General features: G+C 41.4%; 1 protein-coding gene across 2 annotated transcripts in view; it reads left to right on the forward strand.

Moving 5' to 3' along the window:
- The window catches only part of Gabrg3 (gamma-aminobutyric acid type A receptor subunit gamma3), a 580,888-nt gene that overhangs the window by 512,862 nt on the left and 48,122 nt on the right, over nucleotides 1-19,904 (forward strand). For both annotated transcript variants that reach the window (XM_040733265.1, XM_040733266.1), the window contains one exon: nucleotides 1,307-1,444. In XM_040733265.1, the coding sequence (XP_040589199.1) occupies nucleotides 1,307-1,444 (138 nt within the window). The remainder of the gene's footprint in view (nucleotides 1-1,306; nucleotides 1,445-19,904) is intronic.

The following is a 19,904-nucleotide window of genomic DNA, read 5'->3' on the forward strand; positions in this document are numbered from 1 at the left end:
GTTTCTTAGCAATGTGGACTAGGCATCCAGGCACAGTGTCTATAGACTCCCACTTTGTGTCAGCATCCATGCAGGCTGCACACTGCATTGGGTTGAAAGTTCTCCCATTTCTCTTAAGAGTTCCTTCTTTTTATTTTACCAGCAATGAGGCTGCAGCTTATTGGGTTTTCCTCATGGTGGATCATAATAACTCAAGTGTACACTCATTGATTTTCTCATTAAGTGTGCTAAAACTTGGCATATTTAGTGTTACTTACTTAAGAAGGAAGTTAACTGTCTTTATATTTTCTTTAGAGGTAGACAAGAAAAAGATGAAAAAAATCTAAGATTTGTCAGTGTACATTGATCATCTATGGTGATGGCAAGCGTATGACTTTTCTGGCATGGAGTGCCTATACAAGGCCACGATTTCCTTAGGACAGTTAGTGATTATTGTTCACAAACTGATAGTTACGCATCACACTTTACCTGCCTTGTGTGTGAGAGAAATCTTAGACCTTTGAATTATGTTAATTGTTAGTTTTAACTGTCAACTTGATACAACCTAGAATCATGGGAGACCAGTGAGGACAGTGGTGAGAGCAGACCCTGAGCCACGCACCTGGAAGCTCTACCTTGGTGCTCTCTCTGTGTAACTCCTCAGAAGAGAGGGTGGAAAAGTTGTAGGATCCAGAAGTCTAGAGCCAGATTTCCGGAGCAAAACAATATCCTCTCAACATGACAGGACCACTCACAACAGATGTGCTTCCTTGCACAAGGCCTCCACAAAATCAAGCCAGTCAACATTCCCACGTGAGGTGGGGATGGTTTAAAAAAAACCCTGCCTAGCCCAGAATGGTTAACAGTTGTTGTGTTCTAGAGGAGGAAGACTGTTTTCCTTCACAGTGTAGTTCCTAGTATGTCAACGACACTCCAGTGAATTACTCCACACCCGTGGTTTTATGGGAAATACAAATGTAGGTACTGTGCTTAGGCCATGATGAAAGCTAGTGTGTGATAACACTGGAAAGCACTCTTCTCTTGGAAGGTCAAATCACCACCATGATTCAAAGTTAAAGAAATGTAGACAGTAGTCTCCTGCTTACCGCACCCATCCGGACATGGCCAGGTTCCTTATTAATAAGCCTTTATTCATTCTGATGGTAGTGTAAAGGGTTATTTGCCCTTTGCTTTTCAGAGTTTCTGTGTCTATAAAAAATTAGACCTAAAACTGTAACCACTACTAGGCGATCAGAAACCTATTTTGACGTAATGTTTTTGTATATCTAAATTTGCAGGTGCTAATAATTGTCTGCTCTGCTTTTAGATGGCTACCCCAAAGAAGAAATGATTTATCGTTGGAGGAAAAATTCAGTTGAGGCAGCTGATCAGAAATCGTGGCGGCTCTATCAGTTTGACTTCATGGGCCTCAGAAACACTACAGAAATCGTGACAACATCTGCAGGTAGGAGCACTTAATGAGGTCAGCTTTCAGACGAACAGTGAAAATAGGCCTTTGTCCCCTGTTGTCCAAGCTCCAGCCAAGCCCTGGTGGATTTCCATTGCACGTTTACGATGAATCTTAGCAAGGAACACCCAGGACCGTATTTAAGACAAACAGCTGACTCAAAGATGAAAATGTTAAAGGTTTCAATTTGGGTAGCATAGGAGCAATAAAACTGACTTATATTTTTGAGTAAACTCTGTGGAGGAGTGATATCTATGAACCTAACCAGGTTGCTCAGGACTGGCTGGTTTATGTAACCCTAACTGCATAGCTCAGGACTGACTGGTTTATGTAATCCTAACTGTACTGCTCAGGATTGGCTGGTTTATGTATCCCTAACTGTGCTGTTCGGGGACTGGATAACTTGAAAACCTGTTCTATACCAATGGTGGGGATTCTGCTACATTCACTCTCCTAAGACTCAGGGTGCCACTGAAAATTCACACTGAGAATTCACAAATAAAAGGAGTTGATGAAAAATTCTTTTAATAGTATGTTCTAGTTTTTCCTTTATTGTTGTAAGGCATTTTTGATACATTGAGAGCAGTATTTACCAGTTTTGTTTCCTTGTGATCATTTATTCCTGATATATAGCACCAATTATATGATAAGTCACATGTACAGATTAACATATTTTGATGTCTGAGTCCTTCTTTCTTGTACCTGGTATTTAGTTGTTATAGTCAACTGTCTTTCAACTGACTTTCTTCTGAAAGGTATAAAGATGGGAGTTTAAGTTAGATTTTTCTAAAGGTCTTGCTATTTGCCTATATGACAGTTATTTGCTCTTAAAATCCCATAATAAATTTAAATTATTGATGACTAGAGTAAAATACCAGCTTTGTAATTATAACATATCAACTTAAAATTGTTTAAACTATTAAGTATATCTAATAGCAAAATTTCACAGTAGATAAATATGTATTCAGAAGGGTCCTGAAGAGCTACCTGATAAAAGATAAAAAGGGTTTTCTGGTTTTCATATGAAGTTGAGTATTGTCCTTCCAATGTCTTTAAAGAATTGTGTTGGGATTTTGATGAGGATCGTGTTGAATATGTAGATTGTTTTTGGTAGGGTGGGCATTTTTACCATGTTAACCCTATGAATTCAGGAGCATGAGAGATCTTTCCACCTTCTGATATCTTCTCCAATTTATTTCTTCAAAGACTTGAAGTTTTTTGTCATACAAGACTTTCACTTGCTTGGATAGAGTTACACCAAGATATTTTATATTATTTGTGGCTATTGTGAAGGGTATTGCTTCCTTGATTTCTTTCTGTTTGTCATTTGTATATAGGAGGGCTACTGATTTTTTTTGAGCTAATCTCATATTCAGCCACTTCACTAAATGTGTTTATCAACTGTAGGAATTCCCTGGGGTCACTTGTAGATGATACTATCACATCATCTATAAATAACAATACTTTGACTTCTTCCTTTCCAATTTGTATCCCCTTAATCTCCTTCAGTTGTCTTGTTGCTCTGGCTATAACTTCAAATGCTATATTGAAAAGATATGCAGAGAGTGGACAGCCTTGCCTTGTTCCTGACTTTAATGGAATTACTTTGTTTTCTCTCTATTTAATTTGGTATTGGCTATTGGCTTGTGGCAAATTGCCTTTATTATGTTCAGGTATGCCCCTTCTTTCCCTAATCTCTCCTAATCTCTTTGATCATGAAGGGGTATAGGGTTTTGTCAAAGGCTTTTTCCAGCATCTTAGATGATCATGGGGTTTTTTTCTGTTTTTTTTAATATGGTGGATTATATTGACTGATTTTTGTATGTTGAATCAACATAGTGGATGATCTTGATGTGTTTAGTTTGGGAGTATTTTACTGAGTGTTTTTACATCAGTGTTCATAAGAGAAATTGGTATGTAATCCTGTTTGTTGACTCTTTGTGTGGTTTGAATATCAGGGTGGCTGTGACTTCATAAAATGAATTTGACAAGGCTCTGTCTGTTTTTAATTTGTTGAATAATTTGAGGAGTGTTCACAATTGTTCTTCTTTGAAAGTCTGATAGATTTCTGTGTTAAAACCATGTGACCCTGAGCTTTTTGTTTGTTTGGTTGTTTGTTTGTTAGGTTGGTTTTGGTTGGGAGTCTTTTAATGGCTCTGTGATCAGGATACAATGTATGAGAAAAGAGTAAACTAAAATAAAGATTAAAGGGAAGTATTTCCTTTTTTTCAAGACAAGGTTTCTCTGTGTATGTGGCTGTGGAGCCTGTCCTGGAACTCATTCTGCAGTCAAATGTTCTACCACTATACTATACCCCCTGAACTCATTCTGAAACCAAGATGGCCTCAAACTCACAGAGATCCACCTGCCTCTACCTCTCTAGTGCTGGGATTAAAAGTGTGTGCCACCAACACCTGGCAGGAAGGATTTCTTACAAGTATCACAGTTGTACATTTGAGAAGTAGATTTGTGTCTAATGCTAAGTGATAAAGGCTGGAAGAATGAAGAGTCATGACTTCTTTAAGTGTACTAAGGAGGCAGCAGGAAGGGAGATGTTTGAGGAAATGCCTTCCCAGTTACGACATTGTTCAGATTTCACATAAAATGCAGAGTAAGGACAGAAAGAGACCAAGAGATGGTAAGATATTGAGTCATCCAACAGTGGCATTAAGATGGAAATAGCATACTTTTAAGATGACAGAAGATAGGTTGGGTGTGGTGGTACATATCTTTTATCCCAGTACTTGAGAGGCAGGTGGACCACCAGGAGTTCAAGGCCAACCTGATCTACATTGCAAGACCCTGTCTCTAAAGGGAAAGTATGGATAATTTCACAAGAGAACACGAATTTTTAAAAAAATACCGCCATTAAGAAATAAAGAAAGCTCCACAGTTTTTAAATTAAGAATGTAAAAAGGTCAGCTAAAATAAGACGTAAGAAAATATGGGTATGAACATTGAAGATGACCAGTAGAAGACAGCAAATCTAACAGCAATAATTAACAGTTAAGCAGGCCACGAGTGGGAGAGATGACCTGAAGTTTCCACATGTCTTTTCTTAAAAAAAAAAGTAAAGGTAATCAGAGTCCCAGTAATGGAACTCACAGACAGTGACAACCTGGAAATATTGGAATTCTAAGCATGAAAAGTATCAGAGAGTCTTAAAGACAGCAAAATTGCCTGTAGAAATAAGGGGGTAATAATCTTTTCAGACTAAAAGAAAGTAGAAGAGAAGAGTTTGGTACTGAGAACTCCATTTCTTCAAAGACATTTATAAGCTGATCCATTCCCTGCCTGTATCAAAATTGCCCTAGATGACCAAGAACCTTAGTGAACTTTTCTAAACAATACAGTCAGGATACACGGTATTTTTTGAGCACGGGGTGTGATCATTGGGTGACTGCAGGACAGGTTCAGAGACAAAGTGCAGATTCTGCAGAGGCCTAGCATGAGAGCCATCTTCTGAAAACTCAGAGCCATCTCAGAAGTGGCTAGATTGTAGTAGCCAGGCTTTGCAACACACCGTTCTGTTGGATGAAATCAAACAGAAGCCTGGGGCCCAACATTAATTGCTGTAGTACCTTTCTCTTGACCTGTATTTCACTGACAGGCTCCAGTGGGGTTCTGGGAGAGCCCAGCTGTCAGTCAGAGGGAAGGCAGCTCTTCCTAAAGCATCACAGCCCAATGTGCACAGCTGATACTTTGGATGTTCATTCATGTTTTAAGTGCAGGAGCGGCTCTCAATGGTTGTCCAAAGTCCAAAAACATCACAGTGTGTATGAAATTTCAGTTGTTCCCAGTACTTAACAGTGAAGACAAAGCTTCAGAATGCTTCCCCAGCCGGATGGTAAGCACAGAGGACAGGTGCTGCACCATGGGTCCAGATGGTCCTGTGTTGTTTGGACAGCACTGTGCCAGTTACCTGGTATTTGGCCCTAAGCAGTTCCTGTGACCATCACAAATGAGCTCCTGGTATTGATGTAGGAGAAAGTTGAAGTAATAAAATTGATACAATGAATAATGTTCTAGTAAGCTTGCTTAGGAAACATTAAGTTTCATGAAGTTGAATTTAGCTAAGGATTACTGCCTCCAATATGCCAAGGTGACTGATACATAGGACGATGAGCAGGCTCAATAGATGAGGAGTAGTAACGTCAGTATGACTAGAGATACCTAGAACACCGACCATGCTTGTTAGCTGAAGGAGCACTAACTCCAGTATGACTACAGATAACGAGTACACTGGCCAGGCTCCTTAGAAACAATAAATAGGAGGGGGAAATTGGTACCATGAGAAGTGTAGGCTTTCTGAGAAAGTTTCTGCTTAATGTTTGGTCACCAAGATTGACCCCTCCCCCCAGTTAGGTTCTATTCCCATAACTAAAGGAGACAATCCTCTCATGCAAGAGGCCATTAGGCCTATCCCTTTATCAAAGAGTCTTCATGTAGAGGATAGCTCACGGAGGGTGACAGAGCTCAAGGATAGCTCAAGGAGTGCAGGGTGACAAAGTCCTTGTCTTCTAAAAAGCTCCTGGTTCTCTTAAGAAAGCCACAGTTCTGTCAGTGGGCAAGAAAGCAACACTGATGTACTTCAGAAACAATTCTAACAATATCTTTGCTGTGTAAATCTCCCATCTGCCCAGGTAGACAGATCACAACTCCTGCGTCCATTTCAATTGTTGAAAGTCTAACCTGAGGCCAGGACCAGAAAGAGGTTTAAGACTAAGTTGTATACATGTTAATAGAATCTATTTATGACTAGCTCTTCTTTGAACTTTAGCCAGAGATGGGTACCTACTATCATTAAAGGGGTCTGTTTTGTTTTGTTTTCCAGTGTGTGTGGAGTGAATTCTCACTGGGGGTGGAGCAGGGATTTCTTCCTCGGAATTGAGCCTTGAACAGTTCCTGTGACCATGACAAATGAAAAGGAAATTGCTTTCTCTTTTTTGTTGCTGTGTGAATTTAAGTGAACTAACGCATGCCAAGTGCATGGTTGCTATCCATAAACAGGAATAATGTCTATTATTATTTCCTACATGCACTCCCTGTGAGGGAGAACCAAGATATTTATGCATTAGATTTCTTTAGTAAATAGTCCATCAATTTAGCTGCTAGCATTTAATTCAGTGAGACACATCTTACCAAGGAATCTATGGTGAGATCTATAACTTGAGTGAAAATGGAAATGTGTGTTTAAATACCTCTCATAGAACAAAGTGAAACCTAGCTCTTTTCATATTTATCTCAGTGTGGCCGGGGAAATTAACCAGTCTAGGTTCATAGTTATCATTGCAAAAATAATGGCAGTATCTTTGGCTACAAGGTTGAGTGGAGGAAAAAAAAAACAACCTTCAAGATCTACCCAGTTATCTATCCTCTGTATTTAATCACAGAGGAAAGTGGAAAACCTTCCCTTGGTCTAATGGACCTCTCCACTAAAAGATGAAAATTTGTGATTGAATTCACAAATTAGCATATGTATTCAACTAAAATCTTGTCTAATCACTTATTCTTACCATCATACCTAAATTAATTTTTGTATTTAATACAGAGATAAGAATATTTGCTTGTAATGTTCTGTGCTTTGAGTTTGGTGCTTGCTGGACCCTGGAGCAGCCCAGCATGATGATGTCTTTATTCATAGCTGAAGGTGGTCCTGCCAGGTTGCAGGCATGGCTTCCAGCTGTATGCTCCCTGGGAGTCCCTGGCTGACTCTAGGCTCTCACTGTGAAGCCAATAGTTTTTACTGTGACAGTGCTGCCAGAAAGAGTTCATTTTACTTAATGGATCCAACCCTCAGTTTTCAGAGAACCTAGCTAAATAATTAACCCAGCAAAATCACTTGGATGTGAGACCACAGGGGTGAGGGTTTTTTCTACTCCCTCAGACATATGGGCAGCACTGCTGGGTCTTGAACCTACAGTTTTCCTTCTTATCTGGCAAGTCAAAACCGGTCATTTCCTTCTTTAATTTATTTCCAGCGGTATAAGATTTTTGTGACTTAGGTTTTTCAAAGGCTTGCTATCAAACTGTGTCGGTCTTATCTATTGTTCCTTGGCCCTCAACTCATTTTTAAATCAATGCAAGGAGCTCTGCAAGTAGGAGCTGAACTTAGTGAAGGGAAGAGCCCTCTGCTTTAGCAGCCTGGACAGGCTAGAGAAAAGGCTCAACAAGTGCTTGCCCGACCTTGCTCCTCCTGCCCTAGTCACTAGGAGGTCAGATGCCCTCCTTGTGGCAAGGAACCAATCAGAAGTTAGCTGGTGGGGCTGTGCTTTACGGCTGTGGGTGTGCTTTACAGTACAAGTTCATAACAGTGACATGCAGAGCATAGCAACCGCCCTGGGAGGGCCTATGGGCCATAACAACCAGTTGACCAATCAACACAGGACAGTTTGTCCAAGTCTGGAAGTGCACCAATCCTGAGACTGTTGCATATCCCTAGACACCTTGTGCTGCTCCACAAGCTCCCCGCCTCGCAGTTTCTGGGGGTCTTTCTTCCTCCATCTGCCTAGATGAACTGGTGAAGGACCCGATTTAATGCAGTTAGCTTGCTAAATAACTAACAACAATAAAAGATGCTTTTGCGTCAGAGCCGGTTTCTTGGTGATTTGGGGGTTCAGAATCTGGGCACAACACTACTTAGAACAAAATTTCCTTTATGAAAAGTAGCTAGCAAGCCCACAATTCTACTGAGACTTACAGACATAGCAGACAATGCTGCAAATCTCCCTACATGTGTCTCAAGTAGAGGGATCCGGCACATTGAAACGGCCTTTCCTTTCTTCCATACTAAATTTGTTAACAGAATTATACACTTTGGTCTAAGGATGGTGTGAAGTTAACACCACAGGCTCGTAAAACAATGGAAATTGATCAATCTTGGTGACTACCCATCAACATTTTGTGGAAGATGTAAGTCTTTGGGAGGCAGAATAGCTGTATGCGGACACACAGTCCCTTCCGGATACAGACCTCTCACAGTTTTGATACATTTATTTACCTGTTGGTGTGGGTCTCCCTCCTCCTCATGGTCGATCATTGGTCACCCACCGGTCAGTTAAGAGGAGAGGGAGCGGAAGCAATGTGTAAGGATCAGACATCCGTGAATACTGTGGACATAGCTTTCCTGGGGACAGTTTCAGTGCCAGAGCTCAGTTTTTATTTCAGAGTAAGAAGAGTGTATAGGATGGAGTCTGGGGCTGGGGCATTACCTGATTTGCATTTGGCAGCATGGTCCTATCCTATAGCTGGAGCACAATACCTGGCTTTCACATGGACGACGAGGGGTGTGGGGAGGAGGGTTGGGAAGGGAACCATTTGCAGGGATCTATGCAAGAGGAAACAAGTTAAGCCAGGCATCCAAGATCAGGCAGCTTCCAAATGAGGTCAGACCTTATCCGGGCCTAGAGGCATTATCCAAACAGAGTAGAGAGGGAGTCCTGCTTCATAGGGAGCCCTCCAGAGTTTGCCAAGCTCAGACAGCCATCTAGATGTGGTAGACTTAAACGCAGGGTACTCCGACCTTTTTGTGTCAATGTGTATGTGCGAGAGTGAATACATGTCATGGTGCATGCGTGAAGATCACAGCCAACTTCCATCATGTAGGTTCCAGCAACTCAAACACCCTTTGCCAAGTTTGGTGACAAATGTCCTTGTTGGCAGAGTCAACTCATCAACCCCACAGACTTCCTTTCCTAACGTCTTTTTCTGTTTTTACTAAAGCCAAAATATCTTTTAGGGAAGAATTTTCAGGCCATGACATGGGTTCCGAGGAGTGCTGCTTTTAAATAAGCTTGTTGTGTTCCAGGCCAATGTTTATGTCACTCTTGTAATGATGAAGTAGCCACTGATGGTAATCTATCCGCATTCACACTGTGCCTGGTGTGGCACCCTGATGTGTATGTCACCCATGAGATTCTGTGTCTTCAATCCTGAAGCTGTACAACAGACCCAAGGGAAAAGGTGCAATTCTCTCTAATAAGAAAGGATAAGTCAGTCTTTGAACGAAGGAAGATGCTTACCCTGTGCTGCAAGGTGAAAGACACTCTTTATACCTTTACCAGTTTCGTGTTGGCCACGGATTTGCTGAAACTGACAATTACCTTCTAAAATCAATGGGACACATTTGAAATGTTTAATATTTGAGGTTTCTAAGCTTTATAATCATAGAGAATATTTTTAAACCTTCACTAAACCCCCTGTTTGTTGTTAAAATCTTGATGGGTACGTTTCTCAAATTCTGTCTCCTTCAAGTAGAAGGCAAATTGATATGAGAAATTTAATGTTGTATTTTCACACACTCAAACGTGGAGAAAAGTATAAAGATGCGAGTTTTTAAATCAATACAATATCCGCCAATTCTTCCTCAAAGACCACAGTGATACTAATCACATGTGTTCTAAAACAATGTTTGAATAGCTCAGACAGCTTACTGTGTCACTGTAGAAGTGGAAGTACTTTCATAAAACTTTATATTATTAATTCCATCTGAAAAACTATAGGATGCTTTCCTTGACTGATTCAGAGTAAAGGAGAAAGAAAACAAAAATAGAACCAAAGCTCCTTTTCCAGCAAATATTTTCTAATAATTTCTAATGCGACCCCTCTCCAATTTAGAAAATGTTTTTTGAAGATATAGAGATTGTTTTTAATGTATATACTTCTATTTAATCAGGGTTCATCAATATATTCAGCACTGTGAGATGATCTGACGTTGGTACCTCAAGCTGAAACTGGGCCACAATAGCAGCTGACTCTTAGGGGTCCTTGCTCTTCCAAGTTAGAAAGAACAGTTGTTTCTGGAAACCCTGGTGTCTCAGGAAGACGGGTAGAAAGGGCTGGGTTATGGCCTGTGTGTTGAGAAGTCTGAGGGAGGAGGACTTGTTTCTATTTTGGATGCTACCAGGGCACAGTGATTTTTCTAGTACTGTGAATTAACTTCATTTTAGTTTCTCAAATACTTTGTCTGGATCAAATATTATGATCATGTTATTTTTCTTTTTTAACCTGTTGACATGGTGGATTTTCAAACACTGAACCAGTCTCATCTCTGAAATAAATTCCATCTACTCATTGTATGTATCACTCATATATATATATATATTTATATCATAAATATCTGCTGGTATTTAAGAGGTATACAGTAATAATGATGAGGGATACTCATCTCTACTTTTCTTTTTCCATGGTTTTGAGGTAAGAATAATGCTGGCTTTGTAAAGTGAAGAGAAAATTATTTTTGCTTCTGATGTTTCTTAAAAAAGATCCGGTATTGGGCCGGGTGTTGGTGGCGCACGCCTTTAATCCCAGCACTCGGGAGGCAGAGGCAGGTGGATCTCTGTGAGTTCGAGGCCGGGCTGGACCGATAGCCTCCGAAACAATACAGAGAAAACCTGTCTCGTAAAAACATACAAAAACAAAAACAAGCAAACAACAACAACAACAACAAAAAAGATCAGATATAATTGGAATTAATTTTCCTTTTTTGAGGTTATAATTTGATTACATCCTTTCTCCCTTCTCTCCTCTTCCTCTTAACCCTCTCATATGCCTCTCTCTGTTCTCATTCATGGCCTCTTTTTCATTAATTTTTATTATATACACATATGTATAAACATATTCATTCCTAACCCTAACCTGCTCAGTCCACATAAAGCTAATGGTGTGCATGTTTTCAGGGCTGACCATTTGGTACTGGACAACCACATGCTGTAGAGAGAAGCCTTTTCCTTGCCAGTCGCTTGGTTTTTCCCCACCAGTTGCCTGGGCTCTGCCGTGTTGTAGTCCCCAAATAACACACAAGACGCTGTATTAATTATGAAGCTGTTGGCCTTGCTTGTTTCTTACTGGCTATCTCTGACTTAAGTATTTACCCCATAACTGCCAATCTAAGTATTTCTCTTACCGGAGAAAAGTTTCCGGGCTTCTTATCCCTATGGCGGTTACATCTTGACTCCCTGTGTTTCTCCTACCCAGAGTCCTCCTCGACTCCTAGTCCCACCTATCTTGCTTCCCTATTGGCCAACAGTGCTTTATTGACATATACACAGGACTTCCCCAACCACATGCTGTGCTTTTCCCTAGGGAAGACCACCTCTCCTATTCTCAGCTTTCCTTGGCTACCTATAGCTCCTTGTGTAGGGTTGAGGTCTCATGGGATTTTCCCCATCCACTTTGACATATGCTTATTTAGCTCATGTTTAGGCAATCATGTTAGTGAGACTTCATTGTGATAGCTTCTAACATTCACAGGAGACAGAATTTCCCAGAAAAATCCCTGATCCTCTGGCTCTTACAATCTTCCCTCCCTCTCTTCTGCAGTGTTCCCTGAGCCTCAGTTGTGGGAGTGTTTGTAGATACGTCCATTGAGTCAGAGCTCCACGACTCTGCATTTCTGTACTGGAAACCTAGCTAATTGCTCAAGGCTAGTGAAGACATGGTGGAGAACTAATTTACTCACCCAACAGAATCCCTAGCAGCAATCTCTAAATATCTGTCTGTGTACCCACAGATAAGTGTGATTTTCACATCTCATCAAGGAAACTTCTCTTTGCAGCAGGTGGAAACCACTACAGAAAACCACAACCAATAAAAATGCAGCGTTAATTTTTCTCTGAATATTTATCAGGTTCTTCTGTGAGACAGGCTTACACTAGCAATGTCTTCTTGGAATTTTTTTAAAATTATAAACTTAATTATCCTAATGATTTATCTCAAATTGAGCTGTGCTCCGTGGTTCATTTCAATGAAATGTTCACATCTTGTTTGAGAATGTGATCATCTAATTATACCTTTGACTCCTAAAAATCCATTTTCATGATGTGGATAATTTCTATTTGTTTGTTTTAATTGAAAATAAGAGTCTTCTGTCATATAATATATCCTGACCAGATTCCCTTCCCTCCACCTCTCCCGGTTCCCCCATCTCCCCTCTCCTCTAGATCTACTCCACCTTTTTTTTTTTCAGAAAATAGCAGGCATCCAAGAGTCTAACAGGAGACAAAACATGATACAGTAAGACAAGGCAAAATATCAAGTCTGAACAAGGCTGGACAAGGCAACTTAATAGGAAGGGAAGGGTTCCAGGGGCAGGCAAAAGAGTAAGAGACATATTCAATCCCACTGTTAGGAGTCCCACAAAACACCAGGCTAATAGTCATAACATATACACAGAGGACCTCGTGTAGGCCCAAGAAGGCCCCGTGTCAGCTACTTCCATTCTGTGAACCCTGTTTAGTTCATTTGCTGGGCCATGTTCTCCCAGAGACCTCCATTCCCTCTGACTCTTACAATCTTTCCTCTCCTTCTTCTGTGGGGTTCCCTGACATCCAATGGAAGGGACCTAATAGAGAATTTCAATTTAGACTCTCTTTCTGCATAATGTCTGGTTGTAGATCTCTGTACACACTCCCATCTGATGACAAAGAAAAAGATGACTAGATATGACACTGGCCTGTGAACATAGCAGAATATCATTAGGAATCATCTCATTGCTTTTTTTCTGCCAGTGGTGTTTGGTTTTTACCCTAGGTCAATGGGATATCCAATCTCCAGTTCCTGGCCATCTAGGCAGTCTTGTAGGGCATGGGCTTCAAGTTAACCCAGACATTGGCTGGCTGCTCCCACGAGCTCTATGCCACCATTGTCCCAGAATGTTTTGCAGGCATTATAGACTGTAGGTCAAGTTTTTGAGGCTGGTTTGGTGTCAGGGTTCTGTTTCCATAGCCTGCAGATTACTGTCTCATGTCAAAGAGACTAGCATGTATGGTTCATGTGCACACCAGCTTGACATGTTCTATGTTCAATGAGCTGCATGAATGTTGTCCCCAGAAATGGGGCTCCACTGTCAATTTTCAGAGAGCCGCCTTCTGTCCTAGCATTGGCCTAAGTTGTTTAGGGATCTCCATGAGACCTTGGTCAAAAACTCAACTGAATGCAACCCAGTCCCATCACTGGAAGTGTTGCCTGATTACAAAAGATGGTCAGTTCAGACGCCATATCCTCCATTACCAGGGGTCATCTTCACAGACTCCAGGAAGTTTACACTGTACTAAGTTTCCATGTGACACCTCCATGCTCCCCAATTCCAGCTATCTCTCCACACACTCTCCCCATGCCCCATCCCTTCCTCCCACATTCCTGGTCATTCCTGCTCCCATCCCCACTTACCCCTGTCTCCTTGCAAAATTTATTCAATTTCTCCTTCCCTGGGATGTCCATGTGTCCTCCCCAGAATCATCCTCCTTACCTGACCTCTCTATGTGTTTGACATGCAACATGATTGTCACTTACTTAATAGCTAATATCCACTTAGGAGTGAATACATATCCCATGTGCCTTTCTGAGTCTGGGTTACCTGGCTCAGTATGACTTATTTCTAGTTGCATCCGTTGGCCTGCAAACTTCATGAAGACATTTTTTATACAGCTGAGTAATACTGCATTACGTGAATGTCCCACATTTTCTTTATCCATCCTTCAGCTGAGGGACATTCAGTTGTTTTCAGTTTCTGGATACTGTGAATAAAGCTTCAGTGAACATAGCTGAGCAAGAGTCCCTGTGGTAGGATGGAGAGTCCCTTGGATATATCCTCCTTTGCTGGCAGGAGTGCAAACTTGTACAGCCACTGTGGAAATCAATACAGAAGCTCCTCAGAAAGCTGAGAATCGATCTACCTCCAGATCCAGCTATACCACTCTTGGGCATATACCCAAAGGATGTAGATTATTTGTCCCTGACTTGCTTCTTTGAATTTTGACCAATCTCTCTCTCTGTCTCTCTCTGTCTCTGTCTCTCTCTGTCTCTCTGTCTTTCTCTGTCCCTGTCTGTCTCTGTCTCTCTCTCTCTCTCTCTGTCAATATCACGGATTTCTGCTCTTTATCTCCCACATCCCTGTTCATTCTGATTCTTGACGTGATTGGTTTTCAATGGAAGCTCGGATTATTAATTTCAGACAGATTTCTAACTCCAAGACTCTTCATAGACTTAACACCTCTTGTTTTCATTTAGTTTGGTGTCTTTTTTGCTTCACTTCAGTCACCCACCTGGACACTGACAAATACTTGGACATTTTCCAGTAACCGTTCTGTGTTGATTTCTAATTAGATCCTGCTGTGATCGGAGACCACTGTGACAACAATTCTCCATTTTTTTGGAGGCTTTCACAGTCTCTGGACACTTGGAAGGCATGTGTGGGAACTGTTACTGAATGAAAAGCTTCCCAAAGGCCGAGGGGGCCTGTGCTCTCAATCTCTGTCCTTACTAATGTCTTTTGTCTAGGTGTTCTGTCAGTTGTTGACAGAGAAATGTTGAACTCTCCAGCTGTAACAGTGGATTGCTTCTCTTCATGTCCCAACAGATTTTCTTCACATATTTTATTGTTCTGGTGTCTGGCATATTTACATCTAAATCACTTTGACTATAATTCCCTCTTCATGATCCATTATCCGATATGACTTGTCTGCAGTTTTTATTGTAAAACATTTTTTTTGGTTTTTCGAGACAGGGTTTCTCTGTATTGTTTTGGAGGCTGTCCTGGAACTATCTATGTAGACCAGGCTGGCCTCGAACTCACAGAGATCCGCCTGCCTCTGCCTCCTGAGTGCTGGGATTAAAGGCGTGCGCCACCAACACCCGGCTTTTATTGTAAAACTTCTATAATGATGTAATTTAGAAGCCAGAAATTTTGTCTTTTAATAATCATATTGCTTGACTGGTTTCCATTTAGTGTTTATCGGCACAGCGGCACCCACGCCGGCCACTTTCCTTTTGCTGCCTGTAAACCACGTGTCCTCTCTGTCTCTCTCTTTCCCCACCTTATCACATTCTGCTTCAACCTTTCACTGCCTCTCCTCATTCTCTCGCAGTGTTTTAGAGGTAATTTTCAGGTTTGTCTGTAGTCACGTGAATGCCTGTCTGTGTGAGTGTTCTAAGGGTGCAGGTGCTCACAGAGACCAGAAGAGGGAGGGGGTCGGTTTCCCTGGAGCTGGAGGTGGGAGCTGTGGTGAACAATCTCCTGTGAGACATGCACTGTGTCTCCTGCAAGGGCAGCAGAGTTCTCCAGACTGAGCAGCCTATCTGGCCCTTTTAAGTGACTTTGCTAGCGGTAGCTGGAGGGGGATTCACACATAAACTTGAATTTGTCGGTATTAGTTTTATAATGACTTGCATCTACTGTGATGTGATACTTCATTTTGTGAATCTCCGTAGCCTTTAATCCCTTTATGGCCATTGCGATCTCTCATATCACATCTGTGTATGGCACAAACTTAACAATATAGCATCACCATTTTATACAGTTTATTTCCTTCAAACAGATCAAAAACAGAAAGCAAAAATAGGTTATAGTGGGCATTTTTGGGTCACTCCAGTGACTCTAGATCCTGCTTCTCATCCTTACTCCCAGGTTTTCTTAGGCTATTACTTACACTTTTGTGTGGTTGTTATTGCAGAATCTTAGCGACTTCCCTCGTCTCTGGGACAAACTGATGAATCCGAACGACTTAATAGAGAAAAAGAAGGAATTTTTTGGACTCAGAGTGCCAGGACACACTCCGTTATGACAGGAAAGCTAAAATAGCAAGAGCGGGAAGCAGCTAGACATATAACAGTTACAATCAGGAAGCAGAGAGGGAAGGGGGATACTTGTGTGCAACTTATTACTTATATTTTTTTTTATATAGTACAGGATCCCAGCCAGGATTCCGCTCTAGTCACAGTTGTCATGTATTCCCTGCTCAATTATCTTAACAAAGATAATCTTCCACAGGCATGCCCAAAGCCCTGTTCCCTTGGGAATCAGAGACGTGTCAAGCAGACGATTGAGGTGAGCCATCAGAAACTCCACCCCCTTTCAGCTTGATGTCTGATCATGTCATTTTAAATCATCACCTTTTACCCCTTGTCCCCAACATAAAACCCAACTTCAAAAATCCACAGAGTGTGCAGCAATCAACAGTACTCCAGCAATCTGAAGTTCAAATCTCAGCTGAGATTCAAGGAAATCTCTCAACTCCGAGCACCTCTATAAGAAAAATTAAAAAATAAAATAAGTAGCATGCTTCCACCACACAGTGACACGAGATTAAGCATTCCCATTCCAAGATGGGAAACTGAGGCATTAATCAGACATAAACAGGACCAGAATCCAGCAGAGAAAACCTTGAGACACTCAGCTCCGTGTCCAGCACCTGGAACTCACATTGAAGAACGGTCAGGCTGCACGTACTTCAATTCTCCTTTGAATGCTCTGCATTGAGAGGCACAGTGTGGTCATTGCGGTAGCCTCCATCATCTAACGATTACTCGGGAATCTGTGGGAAAGCCTAGTCTTCCTACCTACCCTGGTTCTTCCCGCCGACCTCTCCGACCTCTCCTTAAGTTTCTTGTACATTTCAGCTTTCAGGTGATGATTTGATCCTCCTGCCTTCTATTTCTTTGCTCTGGCTTTCTTTCTTTTTTATCCCCCTTTAGTTTCCAGGAACTTTGCGACCACTTGAAACTGTTTTTGGATGGTGTGTTAATAATCCACGTAGAGTCATTAAATTCTTATCACGTTGGCATTAGTGTTTGTTTGATTATCTTTCTTCACTCAAGTTCCAATCTTTCCAGTTCTTGCTTTAATTAACGTAATGTACAAATGGTTTTAGATTGTATGCCCATCATTAGGTGGTTTGTAGATGCAAATAATACCTAAAAGGTTTTAGTTGTAAAAGAAGAGGTAATAACAGCCGCATCACTGGGTGCCATAACAACTTTTGTCTGAGTGTCCCAGACTGAGGATAAAGTTCCTATTAGAAATAAAGGAGCAGCTACTCATATGGCACAAAACAAAGAATACCCTTGTGGTATAGCACTGTTAATGCCGTGTCTGCCTTTTGGTAAGCTGTGTTTTATTGTTGTCTGGTGGTCAAAGAATATTCTTTTTTTTCTCAATATATGTTTTTATTTAATTTAGAAACATGCATGCTTCACATGTCAATCCCAGCTCCCTCTCCCACCCCTCCTCCCTCGTCCCTCCACCAGTCCCCCAACAACCCAACCAATCCCCATAGCATTCCCCAGGGAGGGTGAGGACCTGCTTGGGGGGGATCTCCAGAGTCTGTCATGTCATCCAGGGCAGAACCTAGGCCCTTCCCCATGTGTCCAGGCTGAGAGAGCATCCCTCCATGTGGAATGGACTCCCAAAGTTCATTCATACACCATGGTAAACACTGACCTACTACCCAAGGTCCCAGAGATTTCTGAGGCCTCCTCACTGACACTACATTCATGGAGTCTGGATCAGTCCCCTACTGGCCTCTCAGCCATCAGTCTGGGGTTCAAGAGCTCCCCCTTATCCGGTCACCTGTTTCTGTGGATTTCACCAGCACGGTCTTGACCCTTTGCTCATCACTCCTCCATCTCTGTCACTGGGTTCCAGGAGTTCAGTGTTTAGATAGTCACAGAATATTCTTTGTCTGGTCCTGATATGCTGTGGAGCGTTTTTGATCAGGAGGGAAATAACAAGCTCAGCACTATGTCCTAGCCCAGCTCCCAGGATGTCACTGCCCCTGGTCACACCAGCCAGTTCTCAGTAACAAGCCCTTTAGACTTCCTCATTCATGGTCTACCTCATGTAAAAGTACTGTTTACCCTGTTCCTTGTCTCCATTGGTAAACTCTGTGAATGTCAAATGATCTCTATAAAGTCTGTTCCAAAGTTGTCTAGTGCTGCTTTTTTTATTGACAAAAATCCAACGATTCAGGATTCGTTCTAGGTTCCTCATGTGTGTTCATAGCTAACTGTATGCTTTTACTGTTACACTCATCTCTTTCATGAAGAGCATCAGGTCTTGTATCCCAGTTCCTCTCTTTGGTTTGAGAACATCTTCATCAATCTGTATTATTCTTTTACGGTGTCATGACTGAACTACAATTTCTTTCCCTCAGAACCTAACATTCGTTTAACTCATGTTCAGACGATGGAAAACTCTAATGTGATAGGGATATTATAGGCAAAAACATAAAACAAGAAAGCTTCCCTCAAACACAGACTATGAGATCTGTGAGTTGAATTGCTGGGTACTTCCCTAAGCGTGTTAGCATTGGCTTGTGGACATGTTCTGTTGTCATATTGCCTCTACCATTGTTTTGTCAACTCTAAGGCTAACAAGCTTCAAACAAGTTTCCATTATAATATGTCTGTAAACGTATTAAAACATGAGACAAACTCATGCTTTATTGTACTTTATATATTCCGCTTGTATGATTATCAGGCTTTGTACTAGAGTTATAATGGCATAAGTATTTCTTTGCTTCTGTGAAGGAATGTGCTGGCATCCTCATCTTTTTATAACATTTTAATGATTGCATTTTATTTTAATGAAAGAGACACCAGACAGTGCTCTGGAGGTAACTTATAGACTGGGTGTCTTACACTTTTAATAATAGTCTATAAATTATTTTAGAATTTTGTACAATACAGTTTGATAACTTTTACCCTTCAGCTCCTGCAAGGTCCACCCACACATCCCTACCCACCCAACTTCATGTCTTCCCTTTTTATTTTTAAAAATATTAAATAAGAGCTGGGCGTTGGTGACGCACACCTTTAATCCCAGCACTCGGGAGGCAGATGCAGGTTGATCTCTGTGAGTTCAAAGCCAGCCTGGTCTACAGAGCGAGTTCCAGAACAGCCTCCAAAACAATACAGAGAAACCCTGTCTCGGAAAACCAATAAATAAATAAATGAATAGTAGTAAATAAGAAAATTCTTTCAAATTCAGAAAAGTATATACTATTTTAGTCAGTAAGTTAGAGTTTCTTTTTTTTAAAGGTAGGTTTTCTTGTATATTAACCTGATACACATTATCTATTTCACAACATTGTTTCCTGCCTCTTTAACCCAGGAAGTGTGTGACAGGCTGCTTTGGCCACTGTGTCCCTCCAAATGCTTTGGTTCCCTTTTGTCCCTATTTATTGCACCCACAGTACCTTTTAGTGATCAAAACCTTTCAGTTATGATGAGACTAACACAATTCTCCAAGTAATCTAGAAACAAATCACTGGCTATAAATAAGGTAGGTGTTAGCACGGGTTCAACGTAAACCGTCAACTCCAGTTAGAGGATTAGGCTTGCATTTGTTTTCAAAAGTCACCTTGCCTTTGGCAAAGGGTATTGTTTTAACCAGACCGTTCATTTCTGAGCAGAAAGTTGTGTGGCTTTGAGAATATATGATGCACAAAGCACGCGTCCCCTTCTTTCTTCATTCTGAAGAGTATTAGCAGAGGCATGGCAGTGTCTGCAGCGTTAGCGTATTCAAAACCTCAGCTAGCTGATGTGTGCTGACAGTGTCCTCAGACTACGTCCTCCACTGATAGCGCTCCACGCCCTGACTCAGAGCGATGCTGCTGTGCTCGCTTCAGAGAGGAGAAAAACCAGCCACAGCGTTGAGATGCCCCACCGAAACCCAGGCGGC

Source organism: Mesocricetus auratus, unplaced genomic scaffold (assembly GCF_017639785.1).
Source record: "Mesocricetus auratus isolate SY011 unplaced genomic scaffold, BCM_Maur_2.0 Super-Scaffold_100030, whole genome shotgun sequence".
Lineage (NCBI taxonomy): Eukaryota > Metazoa > Chordata > Mammalia > Rodentia > Cricetidae > Mesocricetus > Mesocricetus auratus.